We start from the raw sequence: 18,501 nt of genomic DNA on the forward strand, positions 1-18,501 counted from the left end.
TACTTTGTTATATATCCTTTGTTGGCAATGAGAGAGGTCAAACGTTTTCTGTAAGTCTTCACAAGGTTTTCACACACTGTTGCTGGTATTTTGGCCCATTCCTCCATGCAGATCTCCTCTAGAGCAGTGATGTTTTGGGGCTGTCGCTGGGCAACACGGACTTTCAACTCCCTCCAAAGGTTTTCCATGGGGTTGAGATCTGGAGAGTGGCTAGGCCACTCCAGGACCTTGAAATGCTTCTTACGAAGCCACTCCTTCGTTGCCCGGGCAGTGTGTTTGGGATCATTGTCATGCTGAAAGACCCAGCCACGTTTCATCTTCAATGCCCTTGCTGATGGAAGGAGGTGTTCACTCAAAATCTCACGATACATGGCCCCATTCATTCTTTCCTTTACACGGATCAGTCGTCCTGGTCCCTTTGCAGAAAAACAGCCCCAAAGCATGATGTTTCCACCCCCATGCTTCACAGTAGGTATGGTGTTCTTTGGATGTAACTCAACATTCTCTCTCCTCCAAACACGACAAGTTGAGTTTAAACCAAAACATTCTACTTTGGTTTCATCTGACCATATGACATTCTCCCAATCCTCTTCTGGATCATCCAAATGCTCTCTAGCAAACTTCAGACAGTCCCGGACATGTACTGGCTTAAGCAAGGGGACACATCTGGCACTGCAGGATTTGAGTCCCTGGCAGCGTAGTGTGTTACTGATGGTAGCCTTTGTTACTTTGGTCCCAGCTCTCTGCAGGTCATTCACTAGGTCCCCCGTGTGGTTCTGGGATTTCTGCTCACCGTTCTTGTGATCATTTTGACCCCACAGGGTGAGATCTTGCATGGAGCCCCAGATCAAGGGAGATTATCAGTGGTCTTGTATGTCTTCCATTTTCTAATTATTGCTCCCACAGTTGATTTCTTCACACCAAGATGCTTGCCTATTGCAGATTCAGTCTTCCCAGCCTGGTGCAGGTCTACAATTTTGTTTCTGGTGTCCTTCAACAGCTCTTTGGTCTTGGCCATAGTGGAGTTTGGAGTGTGACTGTTTGCAGTTGTGGACAGGTGTCTTTTATACTGATAACAAGGTCAAACAGGTGCCATTACTACAGGTAACGAGTGGAGGACAGAGGAGCCTCTTAAAGAAGTAGTTACAGGTCTGTGAGAGCCAGACATCTTGCTTGTTTGTAGGTGACCAAATACTTATTTTCCACCATGATTTGCAAATAAATTCTTTAAAAATCAGACAGTGTGATTTTCTGGATTTTTTCCCCCATTTTGTCTCTCATAGTTGAGGTATACCTATGATGAAAATTACAGGCCTCTCTCATCTTTTTAAGTGGGAGAACTTGCACAATTGGTGGCTGACTAAATACTTCTTTGCCCCACTGTACTTTTGAGAACTGCTAAGGACCAGATGGTTTTTATTATGTCCTGATATGTAAAACCATAGCACTCAAAGAGAGTGTACTTTCTTTTTCACATGACTGTATCTCTTCTGTGGCTAGTTGGTTCTTGTTCAAGTTGACACTGGATCAGGGACAGACTTTTTAGTCCAGTGGACATATTTTGAATTTCAAGGGCATGCCATGGTGGGGGTCTTGCTTCTTCACAAAGTGGCTACTGTGGGAGATATGGGCTTTCCCAACCTAGCCATTAACCTGAAGGCAAGTGGGTGAGATTCCTCTCTGCCACCCCATCTTTTGTCCCTCAAGATGCTACCCAGGGGTATCCACAAGGATTCCTGTCAGCAAGGGTGGGTTGACTTGTCTTCCTGATTTGAGCAGAACAACTTCAGGCATCCATGTCTCCCACTTCCTCAGCAGTCCTACTCTTTCCCACATACAATTACATGTCAGCTTTGCTGCCAGATCTATGTAATCCATTTCCTGAGCATGATCATGGAATGACACAACTGTCATGTTCCCAGAGGACTTGTCATTCCATTCAAATTTCAGCTCATGATTCACCACAAGATGCAGAAGAGAAAAAGGAGGAACCGTTACATTGACATCAACATGAGAAAAAGGCCATTTTGGAAACAATATATGGGGAAGAGAAGCCAAGATGTTGAATTCTTGCTTTTTCTGATCTATTAATTGCTATGAAATCCCAGCTCTAAGAATCTAAAATATTGGCCAACTTGTAGCTTTTCTGTAGTATTTCTTTATGAGCTAATAAGTTTAGTTCTGATAACGAGAGGGTCTGTGATAATGTTGTCCTTCGTATCTAAGGTGGTACAGGACAGTGCAGTGCAATTGTAGATACGTCAGGTAAGAAGTAAGCCTTTATCTTCAATGAGACCAGCTGTCCGGCAAGGACATACATCAGCCTCCCTACCCCATGGCTTTCACTTTGATTATAAGTCCCATCTTTCCCAGACAAGAATTCCAGACAGTATTCTTTTCCAGTATTCATATGTATTGTGGAGTCCTTGGTGCCCTCTAAGTCTAGCTGTTTGCTTGCAGACATTTCATTATCCAACTAGGTAACATCAGTGCTAGTGAGTGTAGGGTTTGTTCCCTGTTTATATACAGTGGCTTGCCTTGCCAGTGTTGGTGGGGGTGGGGGTTTTCTTCTTGGTAGTTCCTTGATTAGGGTATTGTGATCTGCTTGACTGTCTGGTGTTAATCCCTACTTATCTGGGTGTAGGCTGCTGTAGAGGATGTGTTCTGGTCTCTTTTTTTCTTCTTAGCTTTTTTATTGTATCTTTTGAATGGTGTATAAATGTGGTTTATGTTTTCCTTTCACTCTTTTTCCATCCTTTTTATTTTAACTAACACTTAGGGGATGATTCCATGCATTCCTCCTTAGTACAGATAGTCCCTGTTTAGTGACCACAATTGTGATCGGCATATCGGCCGTTAAGCGAAATGATTGGTAACTGAAACTGTGACTGGGCTTATGATCTTACTTCAGCTTTCCTTTGCTTTACAGACCTGCAAAGGTCCTAAATGCAAGGACTGGTCATAACTGCGAACAGTTGCTAAACAAGACAGTCACCAAACGAGGACTAGCTGTCCTTGTAATAGGGAGAGCTTTATATATCAGCCTGTGGTGGTGCCAGGGCTGAATCGTAACTCTGGAGAGCTTAGTCCACCTGGGAAGAGCAAGGCAAATGCAACCCTGGTCACCCAGCTGCTGTACAAGTGCTCCATGTGATTTGAGTGGCATCAGAAAGCTGTCAGCACAAAGCAGCTCCAGGGAATAAGTGTAATCCAGAAGGCTGTGAATTCAAATTTCTGCTGCAAACTTCTTCAGCACTTTTTGATAAGCCCCTCCCTCCCCTCCCTCTGCCTTAGCCCTGCACCTGCGGTTGATATTGCAGGATTCAAGAAACCAGCAACCTAAGGCAGTGCTCTAGTGTTAATTCAGCCTCTCCTAACCAGGTGTCTTACTTATGCGTAGCATTATAACTCCCACAATCCCTCCCTCCCCTCTGCTGAGTATTATGAGAGTTTAAATTTTTCTTCCTATTGTATAATAAATACTGCTGTCACCCAGATTAAAGAAACCTAATGAATCACTACCCTTTCCATAAATTTTAATTAACTGGATACCTTCAATGACTACGTCTGCCTCTAGCTGGGCCTTTGCCGGCTTAGTTCTCATGCTATAGTATTGTTATATTGAAACTTGGTTTGCTTTAACGTACCTTATACAAGAGATGGTGGCTCGATTCACCCATTAAACTAAGCCCTAAACCCTGGTTTACACATTCTAATGGCCGGATTCCCATCTCGCTAGGGGAAAACCAGATAAACAAGCAACATGTTGGATTAATGAACCCAGCTGTTCCTGTTAAAATTTGCCAGTGGGCCATCAGAGAGAGGGGATGTGTCTCCTTTCTAATATTATTGATCCCTCACCACGGGTCATGTTGGCTAGAGATGGGTCTCTGGAATAAAGCAGGATCCCCTTTTCTACCTTCCAGCCAAATCTGAGAGAAGACATCTGTCTCCTCCTCTTTCTCTCTTTTACCTCCCTGGAGGGATCCTGCTGAGACAAGTCCAGATCCCTCCCAGGAGGGATCCATAAGCAGCAGCACCCTCTCCCAGCCTTGTCAGACAAGTCTCATGGTAGGAGGATGCAGTGACCTTCCAGCTGCCGCGAAGCCTGGTGATCTTTTTGCAATCGAAGTGTCTTCGTTGACCTCCCCAAGTCTCTCTGTCAGATCGATTGGAGCCACTGTCACATCTCTTTGCTGTTAGGCCAGTTTCCCAGGACTTCAGTTTTATGCTTGCCTGAAATGGGGATTGAATCGTTCCTTCGGGGCAAAAAGCAGGAGGTGATATCCAGGGAGGTGCTGATGAACAACGTCTTGTTGGCTGATGAAATATTTGGGGCCTTTTCTGCATGCTTAATATTATCTTCGCACCATTTTGACTGCCACGAAATATCCTGGGAATTCTCACTTGAGGCTGCTAAGGAACTAGATTCACCCTGTATCTGTTTTAGTGGCCTAATTGATTGCTTGAAAGATGAGGTGTTAGACCAGTGTTTCTCAACCTCAGCAACTTTCAGATGTGGACTTCAACTCCTAAAATTCCCCAGCCAGCATGGCTGGCTGGGGAATTTTGGGAGTTGAAGTCCACATCTGAAAGTAGCTGAGGTTGAGAAACACTGTTAGACATTGGTTGGGATGTTCATCTTTTGGATTACTTACATTAAATAGGAGGTTGACTAGATGGTAAAAAAGACCTTTTCTAACTTTTCAATATATAACATGGATCAAATAATTTCATCTCTGGTAGTTTCTGAAGTTCAAGAGACCCTGGGATTTATTTAGAATTTATTGGAATACATTGGAGATGGTCTTCATAGCAGTCTTCCTCTGTATTGCTTATGTCTACAAGGAAGGTACAATGCTCTCAAACCATAGGGCCAACTTTTGGGGGCAAAGTTGGGCAAAGATGTAATAAGTATAATGGCTTAATCGGTTGTATCTTTGCCCACATGGTGAAAGGTTTAAAAAAAACCAACTTCTATTTGGTTTTGAGTTTCCTAGCTGGAAAGGCCATGTCTCAACAGCAGAGCATGCCCTCAGAGACCTATGTTATAGCACAATCAGCAATTAAAATGCTTTCCTTTTAAGGAGGGGACTGTACTGCTTCTGAAGGTAATTTTAGCCCTCTGCTTTTCTAGGTCTCATTTTTTTAATGTCACCTGTGGCAAAAAGTGATTTTACTCTTAAGTTAGACTTGTAAATCCCATGTAAGTATTCAGTTTCATTTATGGCCCTTGGTTGTTGTTTTTTTTCTTTTTTTGATAGCTTTTCAGGTCTACGCATGCAAGCTACAGAATGTCTATGCTCCCTGTTTCCTTGGAAGAATTTCTTTAGATTCATTGTTTTCAAACCATTTCTTCAAACTGAGAAGGGAAATTCCATGTTTATGTTGCTGCTCAGTGTCATCAGGAGAACCCTGATTGATCAGACTGAAGACTTTTTTAATCTGGTCCTTATGTGCCCACAACCAGTTGCCTCTCAGAAAGGCTCATAAGAAAGACCAGTAGCCATCAGAGATTCAGAATCACCCAATGCAGGAGGCAGCCATTAATAGCTTAACCTCTATTAACTTATCTGTTTTCTATTGAAGCAGTCAGAAGACACGATGAAAACTCCTTAATCTCACAACACATGGACAGACTTAACCACAGTTTCAACTGGGAAACTCTCAGCATCTTAGACCAAGCTAAATCCAAAAGGAATGGAAGCTTGGTATTCAGACAAGGCAGCCATCAGCAGGCCCATAGAGATAAACAACATCTACACACTATTCAAAAGAGACAATAAAAAGGAAAGCAAAAGACCAGAACATCTCCTCACCAGTAATCATCATCCAGATAGGCAGAGATGAACACCAAGATTATCACCAGACATACAATTAGCAGTAAACAATACCCTAATCAAGGAACTGCCAGAGGGAAAAAATAAAACAACACAAAACCCACACCAGCACTGGCAGGGCATGCCACTGTATATAAACAGAGAGCAAACCCCATTCCATTCTAGCACTGAAGATGCTACCTAGCCAGGTTAACGAAATGTTTGCAAGAAAACAGCCAAGCTCAGAGAACTCCAAGGACTCCACTCTCTTGAAGCTGTCCAACATCATGGGCATGAAACCCGGCTTTAGAGTGTCCTGTGATGACCCATTTCCTGTTGATACTTACAAAAATATTTACACTTGAGGAATTTGTTGGAATGCTCTTGAAATGTGACTAGAGGGTTTTTTCCTTTGAGATATTGAGTCAAAATTGCATTGACCTTTTTAAACATTCCAGCGTCCTTTTCTTCAGGCTGTTTGCTTTGTGCTCGGCCTTAATTGTACGAGCGTTTTTATTTCTTCATTTGTTAGTTTGCCAAGGTGAAGCTTGGTGCAAACTGAGAGTAAAAAGGGAGCATAACCTTAGACCTCGTTCAGCTGGACAGCACATCACAGATGTGCAGGAGAGCACAAGAGAAAGGGAGTCAGAACTTGGCAGTCTACCTCCCTGGTATCACTGAGTCACTGGGAGCGTGCTTGGAAAAAAAATTACTTATAAACCTGGTTGTGCCAGTATGACATTTCTCAGCTCCTTGGCGGACAGTCTGAGTCTGGGGGGTTCTTTCAGACATCTCAAAGAGTGCACTGCCTGTGAGTCAGTCTCTCATCCTGGTTTGAAATGTCTTTTGTCACTACGGCATGGCGAAGCAAAAATGGACGCGAGCCAATACAATCTCAGAAACTCTGTGTGCCCCTTGTTTTTGGTTCCTATTCGAAACCTGCCTACCTGGCCATAAGCTTCTTGGAAATTAATGAGGCTGTCTTCATAGAGGACACACAGATTGCATTCACACATCCCTGAGCCATTTCTTCACCGTGATTTGAATAATAGATCATTATTGGCTGGGTTCATTCATCACTAAAATTCAATTTACAGATCAGAATTTCTGGGTAGGCACAACATTCTGAACCAAACAACATTTATGATTTAGCATAAACCAAGTCGTAGGATTGCCTAGCAGGACTAGATACTCGTTTCTTTGCATAATTCTTCTAAGGTTGCAAATTACTATCTTGGTTTTTCAGAATAGATTGCTAGGATGTCTTGAGGTAGGGTGCCGAGAAGCAGGCAGCATCGATGCCCCCGAGCCCTCTATTTGGCTTGTGGTCAGTTGGCATGTGGGAACCAGTCTGGGTGAACCAGTCTTGTGTTCCAGCTAGATTTTTCTCATGCGCAGAAAAGATAATTCATTGCTTTGACCATGTGCAGAACCAGAAAGTCTGGTTTAAGCGGCAGCTGAGTTCATTGCCCATACTAAGCCAAAATGTAGCTTACTCAATTTGGCTCAGTGTGAGGGTTTCCATCCTTTTGAAGAATGCCGTGCTGTCTGACAAAATGACTGCCGTGGTGGGGGTTGCCAGAATTAAAATGCCCATTTTCTAGGGGGTAAGCTGGTGCAATTATGCCTGCTATCCCTTCTAGCCTCCCGGGATGCTCCGTACTACTTTAACCATCAACCTAGAAAATAGGTGCTATACTTCAAGTCAAAACATAGTGCAGAGCCCATCTGTAATTTTGTTTTATAACAACATCTCTGGTTTGTGGGAGATTCCCAGATGGGGGAAAAACAGTGTTACAGCTGAGGTTGGGGCTTTGCTTTAGAGCATGCTAAGTTCTCATTTTTCAGTATTAAAATAATTGAGAGATAAAACCATTGGAAGCAGGGAGCCTGGAAGATGCCAGGAGAGCTGTCTGCTGGCCTGTTGGTGGCTCTGGCTGCTCTCAGGATTCAGGGCTTATTGTCTTGAATGAACCCAGCCAACTATGGCATACTCTATAAATCATGGCTAAATATATCATAACTTTGACAAGGTTCATAAATCACATGATCTCCCAGTACCACCAAGAAGTGGCTTAAAGGAGTTTAGGAGCTTCTTATGAGTTTCTTGAGATCTGTAACACCAACCTGAAAAGTGAAATGGAGAGTGACTTGCGAAGGATTTACTTATCCAGAGAGGGGTTGGCAGTACTATTCTAGGTTTTGAAGACAGTATTGATCTCTTTCCCAATATTATGACCCTGTCAAGATGAAGAGTGATTTATAGGGATGTGGATCCCCCCCCCCCCAAATTGACCTCAGGGGAAACATGCTGGATTTCCTGCCCTTCTTCCTTTACTGCTCTTCTGATATTAGTGGTGTTTTGAACTGTTTGCTGTTCATTTTGATTGTATTGAATTGTATGAAACATTTTTTCTCCCAATGGCCAGATCTAGTTAAGTTGAAAATTGAGAAATGTGTTGGAGGGCAGTCAGTTGGAGGGAATGAAAAAGCTTCATGTACAGATTACTCTTATTTCTTACTGAAATGCTATTTCAGGGTGTGACAACTCCAGTCACACACATTTCTCTTCCACTGTTTAGGTTTTAGGAAGAAAAAGGGAAGCTGCTAAGAGGGTTCCAAAATCTTAATTTCAGAACCTTTAAATTTGGCATAAGACCTCTGGGCACTAACATGAAAAATGTTAGCTACAGCTTTATTTTACATTCAGTTGATGCCACAGCTTCAGTTGGACTTGTGTTTGACTTGTGGATTACATTGCTCTTTTTATGATACGGGACAATCCGGTTTCAAAAATGGGGGAAATTTCTGTAGGCCAGTTGCAGTAGTGGAAAGCCGTCTACCACACACCCTGAGCTATTAAGCCAGTACATGTCTTAGAGCTCAGGAGCCCTGCACTTATGAAAGTGCTATGATTGCACACACAAAACTTGTTTTCCATCTGGACATTTTTGCCTCCTGGGGGGTAATGAGGTCTACGTCCCACAGTGGCTGTAAGCTGCCTCCCCAGACCCAAGGTCCTTCTGGTGGCCTGAACCATATGGCATGACCATTTCCCTGGAGATAATAGGCGTTCTAGTCCAGCATTTCTGGGAGGCCCCAGGTTGAGGAGAGCTGCTGAAGAATAGTCCTACCTGACCAAAACTGGAGGTGAACAATACCCTTTTTAGATGCTGGCTAGAAGTGGGTGGCTAGCTAGAAGTAGCGTCCTTCTCAAACTCCATAGCTTGTAGTATAGCAGGACTGTGGAGATGATCTATCAATTCATCCTTCCTCCAAGGATGTACACACAGCTATTATGTTTATCTTCTCTGTTCTTGGTTTTTATCTTTGCAATAAGGACAAGATTCATTAGGCTGGCTCAGCAGAGGAGGAGACATGACATGGGCTTCTCAGTGATGGCTTAACAAAATGTCCTTATTCTGCAGGGATCCAGAATGCAATTATCAGGATTTCCCACTTTAGCAAGACCTTTGGAGAGTTCTTGAGGGCTAATTTTGCTTTCGTGTCTTTGGATTTTCTAAGGGGTTTTGGAGTAGAGGTTTTGTCCCTTGGAGGGTGTAAGACTTGGTTCCCCAGACTGGTAAAGATTCAGGAATCCATTCTGTAAACAATCAGCTGCAAGCTTTTCTGTTTATCAGTAAAACAGATAAACAGATTTTAAATTTTGGATGTTTTATGTGTATTGTTTTAAATTTTGGATGTATTTATAGTTTTAATGTTTTTTGTGAGTCGCCCAGAGTCCCCTATTATGGGGGAGATGGGCGGCGGAGAAATCCAGTGAAATAAAAATAAAATAAATAAAACATCCGCCTTCTCCCTGCATCACCGGAAGGCTGATATAAAGATCAAAAGCTATCCGCCCTAATGCCCATGGAAATATATTGGTTCTAACTGGGAAATAGTTCGGATGCTGGAATTCTTGTAATCCCACCTGCTTCATCTCAACAAATCCAGCAAAAAGAACTCTGTAAGAATCATGCTTGGAAAAGAATCTTCCAAGAATCTTCCAGTTCAGGCAGCTGCCTGTGGGCCTGAGAGAAGATCCTGCTACGTGTCACTCTGGGCAGGGACAAACCATTGTGTCTACCACAGCAGTTCTATGTGTTGCAGAGGGGTCTAGGGCAGAAATTGTGCCAATAATCTGCATGGGGTAGTGATAGGCCTCCTGGTTCCCCCTGCATGGATTTAAATTCATGCATTGAAAAAGTCAATAACGGTAGGTAAACATCAAGGAGGGTTGATGTCTACTAAATGTTTGTAACTTTGGGACCCTGACAGCTCTCCAGGGGATTGTATTGTTACAGTGCCTTCTTAAAAATGCCTTTGAGCAGGATTGGTAGATTAAATCCTGGAAAAGCTGCAGTCCTAGAAGAGATCGGTGACTAGTTTCCTGCTGCCTAACCCCAAAAGGGGGGTCTAACTTGCACAGGTTTAAGCTACTGGAGAATAACTTTTGGTTGAATGTCAGAGCAGGTCAGTAGTGAAGCTAGTTACCTAGAGCAGTGTTTCTCAACCTTGGCAGCTTTAGGATGTGTGGACTTCAACTCCCAGAATTCCCCAGCCAGCATGCTGGCTGGGGAATTCTGGGAGTTGAAGTCTATACAACTTAAAGTTGCTAAGGTTGAGAAAGACTGCCCTAGAGCAAGGGGGCATAAGGCCATAAGTGGCTCCTGAAAGCACTGAGTGAGCCCATCAGTGTTCTTCCAAAAGTTGTTACAACATGTAATTTTTTTAATGTGATAGAATAAAACATTAAATATATTGGAGGTTAATCCTATTATCTGCATTCATCATAGAATCACAGAGTTGGGAACGACTCTTTAGGCTATAAAATTCCACCCCTGCTCTGTACAGGAATCTAAATAAAAGTCACTCCCTGGCTTCCATTTGAACGTACCAAGGAAACGAGTCCCACCACCTCTCTAAGTCTGTGGCTCCACCATTGAATTGTTCTTACCATTGGGAAGTTGTTTAGTATTCATTTGGAATCCAGCTTCCTGTAGCTTAAACCATTATTTCATATCCCGCACTCTTGGATGGTAGAGAAGAAGTCTTAAAGTAAACCAAATGTTGTTTTTGTTCTGGCCCTGCTAATTCCTTCTGGTTTCCACTGATTTTTGTAGCATGGACCAAGGGCCCTTCCCACCCAAACAGAATTAGGCCCCAGTGGCCAAGAGGAATGGTGGGATTTCTCTTGCAGAGGATGCTTGAGCAATGGGTTTCTTGAATCGATCAGGAAATTGGACTAATACAGCCTTTTCTAGCCAGGTGACCTCCAGGTGCGTTAGGACTACAACTTCTCACGTTCTCCAGCCAGCTAAATAGTTTGTAAGGCTCTGCTAACGCTTGGTTTCTATGAAAGCTTAATAAGTAAATGCCTCCCTGTTTTCTTTCTTCAGAGACAATGGAGATCTCGCTGGGCCAGTGGCTCCTTATCCTCTTCCTGGTGGCTGTCCCACTTCTGTACGAATGGAGTGCCACCTTCAAGTATTTCTGTAAGATGGCCTTCTACAACGGCTACATCCTCTTCCTGGCTGTCTTGGTCATTCCTATCTGCGCGGTCCGTGGCCGCAATGTGGAGAATATGAAGTGAGTCCACCCCTCTTTGACTGCAGGAAAGCCTTCACCCAACTTAGGCCTACATCTGATCTCAGATGGATAGATAACAGGGTCACCCTCATTGTGTATGGATCTTCCTGATGTGTTGGATTACAGCTCCCATCTTCAGTTAACATAGCTGGTGTAAAATAGGAAATGTAGTTTAATGCAGCTCATCTGGTGGGAGAACTAGGGATGGCTGGCCATGCTGGCTGAGGAATTCTGGGAGCTGAAGTCCACCCATCTGAAAGTGGCCAAAGTTGAGAAACACTGCTGTGCGCTTGCAATCGACAGGGGAGAGTCAAAAATGGGCTTTGCATGCTTCACCACCATGCCCCTCTTGATCTCAGCTGCCTTCCCTGGATGGCTGCTGTCAAGGTCTGCAAATTGCTGATTTGGATGGGATCCTGCCAAAAACAAGCTGATGCTCCAAGAGAGGCAAGATAGGGAATCTAACTGGGGGGGAGGAGACTGTTACATGGCCTTGTGGGATTATAGCTGGGAATCTGTTCTAAGAGGGGAAGTCCAGTGTCACCTGGAAATGACAGCCTTTGGAAAAGGAGAGGCTTGAAGGGAGAGAGACTGTACTTCACCCAGTTTCAAGAAGACTATTCTATACATTGGAGCGTCTGATCTGGATTTTCACATTGTTGTGTCACGATTTGTTGAATAAACCACCGTTGGATGGGCTCACACCTCTGTAAGCCGTAAGCCCTGTTTTACAAACTCTATTGGCAGTTTATCACACTGCGGTAAGCCCCAAACCAACCAGCTGCATTATGTGATTGATTGATTGATTGATTGATTGATTGATTGATTGATTGAAGACATTACTACCCCACTGCTATCAGAATGACTCTTGGTGGCTTACCTAGAATATAAGTAGAACACTTTTAAATGTCCATGGTCATACATAAAAGAAACAGAAACTAGCCAATACCAACAGTGAAAAGAACCATCAGCCAAAAGAAAAAAACACCTCTCAACAAAAATAAAGCAATAAAAAGGAAAAAGATCACATCTAAACTCAGGTGAAAGCCCTTTGAAATAATTCTGCCTTCTGGTCAGAGAACAAATGACAAAAACTTTTTTGAAAGACTGGAAACCTTATATGGACTTTTTATTGAAAGAAGAAAGAAATGAAATATTTATGAATTGAAAGATTAAGGTAGACCTTGATTAAATGAGGGGTTGAAGGGAATTGTATAGTACTTAAGAGGGAAGGTGGACAACAAGGTTGTAACCGTCTGTTGAAAAGAAGGTTGGAAGTCACTTATATATTTCTTAACTAGTTTCCCTTTTCTTTTTGTTTTCCTGCACTTTCCTGTTTTTCTTTCTTTCTTTCTCTTCCTTTTTTTCTTTTGATTTGTCTTTTAGTATATGGAAACATTCTTAATATAAAGAAAGAAAAGAAAGAAAAACAATCCTGTCTTCTTATACTTAACACAATGTGTGAACCCTGCCAGTGTGCTCTGCCCAGTACAGAAGCCCAGCATTAGAGACTTAAATGTCTTCCTCTGCATTAAAAGAGTTCAAGGAGCTCAGGGACTGAGCAGAAATTTGAACCCCCCTCTCTCATGCCCCAAGCCAACGTTTGTTTATTTAGTTAAATTTATTATAGCCACCCTCTTCAACAGACTCTGCCCTAGCTACAGGGGCTGACAAAATGAATGTGTGATGGTGTAGTGGTCTGTGGAATGGCCTTGGAGACAGGAGGAAGAGTCACAAACTAGGCAACAGTCAGATAAGAGGCAGCTGAGCCCACAGAAAGAATAGGGGCATGGCAAATGTCTCAGAAGGGACTCTCCCTAGTTTCTTGGGTTGTAAAGGCAAGGGGAGAGAGATGTACTTTCAGGCTTGCAAGATTCTGCTAATGTAACCTTACGGTAAAGTGAGAGCTAGTACTTCTGGGTGTGCTTCTCATCTAGGGTGCCTCACAAGACTAACATATGGCGATTCAAGCGGTGGCTTGTTTTTTCTCTTGGGGGTGGGTGGGTTTCAAGGGCTTCCTTTTATCTTGCTTCGTAGAGCAGCTAACAGTGGCAGATCTTTCCTGCTTTCCTCCTTCGGCTCCCTTTAGATATGGAACAGAAATGTTTGGGATGGTTGCACAAGCACAGGGTCATAGATCAAGATAATCATCAACATGGCCAGTGACCAAGTAGTGGCAGAATTCACCTCGATTTGCCAAAGTCTATGGCGTTAATGACATCCTGCGGAAGAGGCCATCTGCAAACTTCATGTGCCAAATCTGTGGGTCCAGTAGCTCCACTGGAAGCGTCTGAAGAGGTGTGCAACAGCTAGTAGTCAGGAGAGAGCAGCTGGCGGGGCCTGTGCTCCGAAAACAAAACAAATGGAATGAGTAGGGCTGAGAGATAATGTGATTGCCCCCAAAGCGCGCCATGAGTCCCTGTCAGCCCTTTGAGGTAGTCCAAGACAGGAAGCCCAAACCATGAGTACTAACACTACCTTTATTGTAAGGTTACAGTAGCAGAATCTTGCAAGTCTGAAAGCACTTCCCCCCTCCCCTGCCTTTACTGTCCAGAGAACTAGGGAGGGTCCCTTCCAAAATGCTTTCTCCACCCCCATCTCTCTTTGAACTCAGATGTCTCTTAACTGTAACTGGGGCTGGCCTACAGTTAGATTGCCAGTCGGACTGGCTTCTGTATATGGCATGTGGGGAGGACCTTTTGCCTTCCACCTCGGGCACCCAGAGAAATCTCCCCAAGCCAGCCTTTCCTGGCCTAATATCTTGGAGGAGGTAGTTGGGAACCTCTGGGAGTAGCAACCGTGTCTTGGGGGTGCACGATTTTCACCCCTTTCTTTTTTGAAAAGTGCTGAGGCTTGCTTTCAGCAGGATGTTCTAGCCCCATCCATACCAGCCCTCCAGATATGGTGAAGTTGCAGCTCTCCAAACGCTGGTGGGGAATTGCAGCCTCCGCGCATCTGGAGGGAGCCACGTTTCCAAAGGCGGATGTATCCACAGACATTCACTCCTAGTGTTGCAAGTTCAACTTTCTCATACGCTTTCTCTCTTCCTTAACCCTCCCAGGATAATACGATTCATGATGCTCCACGTGAAATATCTGTATGGGATCAAGATTGATGTGCGGGGGACTGAGAACTTCAACATCAAGGAGCCGTACGTGGTGGTGTCCAACCACCAGAGCTCCCTCGACTTGCTCGGTATGGCTGGAGGAAGGCGGGGAGGAGCTAAGAATTTGATCTGGGCCCTCTCAGCTCATTTGTTGTCAGGTGGTTCTTAAAACAGATGTCGCAGTGTGGTCCAGCAATGCCAGAATGTTAGAATTGGTTGTATGGCTTTTTTTCCCTACTGCCTGTTTCCCCTACAGCTCCTCTACTAAGCATTAGCTGATAAAAAGTCAGTTTGCCACCCCTTGTGAAAACTCTGGTATGAAGAAGGTATATTCTGTCTCCACTTGTGGTTCCTTCATCTGATGGCGTGCCATCCAGTGCAAGGTAGACGTCTCTGTCTATGACTTGTGCATCAGCATAACTAACCCTCACACTTTTCCGCACAGGGTTAATGGAGGTGCTGCCAGATCGGTGCGTGCCCATTGCCAAGAAGGAGCTGATGTACATGGGCACGGTGGGATTGGCGTGCTGGCTGGGAGGCATCATTTTTATCAACCGCAAGAAAACCGACGATGCCATCAGCGTCATGTCTGAGGCTGCCCAAACTATGTTGAACAAAGATGTGAGTGTTTTTGGAAGGGGATTGCAGGATTGTGATGAAATGGAGGTGGCTGGTGGGATGGAGTTGTGCCTGAGCAAGGGACTACACCATTTGCAAGTGAGGTTGAATGTGAGGAATCGTGATTGAGAGACTTCTCCCAAATTTCGAGATGCCTTGGGTCATGATGGTTGACTTGGATTTCCCGCCCCCCCATTGGGAGATGATGCAAATTAGCAGAGTGTTGTGTAGTGAACGTGTTGAAATGATACCAAGGAGGTCCAGATTCTAGTCCCCTCTTGGCCACAAACTGGGGAACTTTGGGCCAGTCCCTCCCTCTCAGCCCCAGAGCCAAAGTGGGATAGTGGTGAAGGTACTGGACTTGGACCAAGGAGACCCCTCTTCTAGTCCCCCCTCAGCCAAAGAAGTCCCTCTCTTTCTACCTACCCCATGGGGGAGGGGTGTTGTGTGGATTAAATGAAATGAGATTCCCATGTAACCTGGCTTGAGTTCCTGGAGGAAAGGTCAGATATAATCTAATTAATGCTTTTATAATGTACCCCTTCTGGGGACTATGCCATCTGGAATATGCAAGACAAGTGGAAGGAAATCATTTTAGGAAAGCTCTCCAGGCCTCAAGCACTTCCTTCACACAGGAGGCAACATCTTTGCCTTCTCCCTGATGTGTTGTCTTTCTGCAAGCAGAAGTAGAAAGTCACAGGGGGCGAGAAGGTCCCAGCACTGCTAACCCCCAGCGTACACGACTGAAATGATACAGAATGGTTCAGCCTCCACTGTGTGTACATTGTGTGAATAAACTGCTGAGGCATCTGGCCTCATAAATGGGACAGCAGAGTTTCTCCACAGTGTGTTTGGTCGTAGCTTCTGGTACACCATCAATAGGTACAGTGTTTCTGATTGTGAGAAGATATAAACTGGAGGCCCAGATTATATTATATTTTAACACTGCTGCAGGTAACCCACAGAGCCCGGTGACTGATGCTTTTCTAGGTCAGGTGAGCTGTAATTCTGCTGGTGCACAAAGGAAGCAAAGGCTTTGAGATCATTCCCTGCAGGATCTTTCAGTTTATGGAGCCCTTGGTGCTCTCTGAGCTTGGTGGTTTGCTTGTAGACGTTTCATTACCTGACTAGGTAATATCATCAGTGCTAGAGAGGGTGCGGTTTGCTCCCTGTTTATATAAAATAGTTTAGGATTAGGGAGAGGGACACATGACACAGACTCATAGAGATAAACCACATTTACACACCATTCAAAAGAGACAATAAAAAAGCTAAGAAGGAAACAAAAAGACCAGAATACATCCTCTCCAGCAGCCAATGCCCAGAGAAGCAGGGATTAGCACCAGACAAACAATCTAGCAGAAAACAACACCCTAATAAAGAACTACCAAGGAGAACACCACACCCCCACCAACACTGTCAGGGAGCAAACCCCACACTCCCTCACACTAATGATGTTACCTGGATGGATAATGAAACGTCTGCAGACAAACCACCAAGCTGAGAGACCACCAAGGACTCCATGGTTCAACCCTGAGCTACAGATATTCTCTTCTTTCGGTTTATGCTCATTCACCCCATTCACTCAACCATTTTGGTATTTTGTCTGAGAAAGCTTTTCAGCCGGCGGCTTTTCTTAAGAGCCTTCCTTGTACCTCATTACCAAACTGCCTTCACTTGGACAAAACAGACTGTACCCCTTTCACAAATGCTTCAGTGACTAGAGGAGTGTCCTTGGATCCTCCTGCCTAGATGGATTTGCCTGTCGAATCAGCAGGCGTCCTCAGAGCATATTTTTCTATTCTGCTGCTTTGTACAGGGCCCTGCCGGCAATTGATTGCACCTATACAGACTGCATTGCCTGGCAGATCCACTCAGTTTTGGGCTAAATATTTGCTGGAAACTTCAAGGTGGAATCTGTGAGTGGCTCAGTTTCTGTCATTGGCTATTACAATGAGGCAGCAACTTCTGATGGAAGGACTGTCTCATAGGATGGGGCTATTTTGGGTCACTGGGTTATATGTCTGTATAGCATGTGTTTTCATGGCCAAATTTTTGCTGCATAACTTGTAGAATCTAAGTTGGACAGGTCCTCTGAAATCAGCTAGGCCAGCCCCTCTGCTTAGTGCAGGATCTGATGAAACGTTTCGGATGATGGCTGTCCAGCCTTTGCTTAAGGACCGCCAGGGAAGGGAGCATACCCCATCGTGAGCCAACCGGTTCTGCTGCTTGACAGTTCCTACTGTCAAGAAATTCCTCCTAATATCTAAACCAGTGTTTCTCAACCTTGGCAACCTTAAGATCTGTGTACTTCAATTCCCAGATTGGCTGGCTGGGGAATTCTGGGAATTGAAGTCCACATATCTTAAAGTTGTCAAGGTTGAGAAACACTGATCTAAGCTGAATCTGTTTCTCAGGAGTTCCAGCCCATTGGTTCTGATCCTGCACCACTTGATTTGCAGTCCCCCTGCCATCTTGTTAGCCCTCCTCTGAACTTGCTCCAGTTTGTCACTGTCCTTTTTATACTGTGGTGTTCAGACCTGGATACAGATTTCAGGAGGGAGGGGGTCTTCCAAGACAGAATAGATGGTACAATTTTTTTCCTGTGACCTGGACTCTATGCTTGTTTGAATCCATCCCAAAAGAGCTTTGCGTTTCTAGCAGTGGTATCCCCTTGTGAGCTCACACTCAACTTGTGGTCCACGAAAAAAACACTGTGATCCTTTTCACACACACTCTGCCAAGCCAGGTCTCCCCAGTCTTATACAGACAGTCCTCTACTTGTGAACAGGTTACATTCCAAGAGACTGTTTGTGAGTCCATTTTGTTCATAAGCCCAACCGAGTATAAAACGCTCAGCCTCCCAATGCACAATGGTGCTGCCAAGCATACACATGTGGCACACCATAAACTAACCCTTTCCTGCCTTGCAGACAGGTTTGTTCATATCAGCGAAAGTTTGTAACTCAGAAGTTCGTAAGTAGAGGACTGTCTGTACTTGTGCTTTGTGTTTTTTTTTCCTAGATGCAAGACTATATTTTCCTCCCTCTTAAAATACCCTGTTGGTTTTGGCCCACTGGTCAAGCTTGTCTTGATCTTTTTGAAACTTCTCTTTGTCTTCCAAAGTGTCAGCTGCTCCTCCTCATTTTGTGACATATACAAATGTGGTAATCATCCCCTCAGCTCTTTATCTAGGTCATTAATGAAAATGTGGAACAACACAGGGCCCTGGGACACATTACTTGATCACTTCCCTTCAGGCTGGAGCTATTAACAGATACTATTTGGGTGCAATCACTCAGCCAACAAAGCTTATCTAATAATAGTGTCATCTAGACCAGTATTTCTCAACCAGCATTTCTCAAC

At 44.2% G+C, this 18,501-nt stretch overlaps 1 protein-coding gene across 4 annotated transcripts in view; it reads left to right on the forward strand.

Moving 5' to 3' along the window:
- Window positions 1-18,501, forward strand: part of AGPAT1 (1-acylglycerol-3-phosphate O-acyltransferase 1) — a 39,288-nt gene that overhangs the window by 12,646 nt on the left and 8,141 nt on the right. For all 4 annotated transcript variants that reach the window (XM_088128695.1, XM_088128696.1, XM_088128694.1 and 1 more), the window contains 3 exons: window positions 11,222-11,411; window positions 14,473-14,606; window positions 14,963-15,138. In XM_088128695.1, the coding sequence (XP_087984821.1) occupies window positions 11,222-11,411; window positions 14,473-14,606; window positions 14,963-15,138 (500 nt within the window). The remainder of the gene's footprint in view (window positions 1-11,221; window positions 11,412-14,472; window positions 14,607-14,962; window positions 15,139-18,501) is intronic.

Source organism: Python bivittatus, unplaced genomic scaffold (genome assembly GCF_059951505.1).
Source record: "Python bivittatus isolate LINGU-HERP-01145 unplaced genomic scaffold, Pbiv_v1 ctg000800_np1212, whole genome shotgun sequence".
Lineage (NCBI taxonomy): Eukaryota > Metazoa > Chordata > Lepidosauria > Squamata > Pythonidae > Python > Python bivittatus.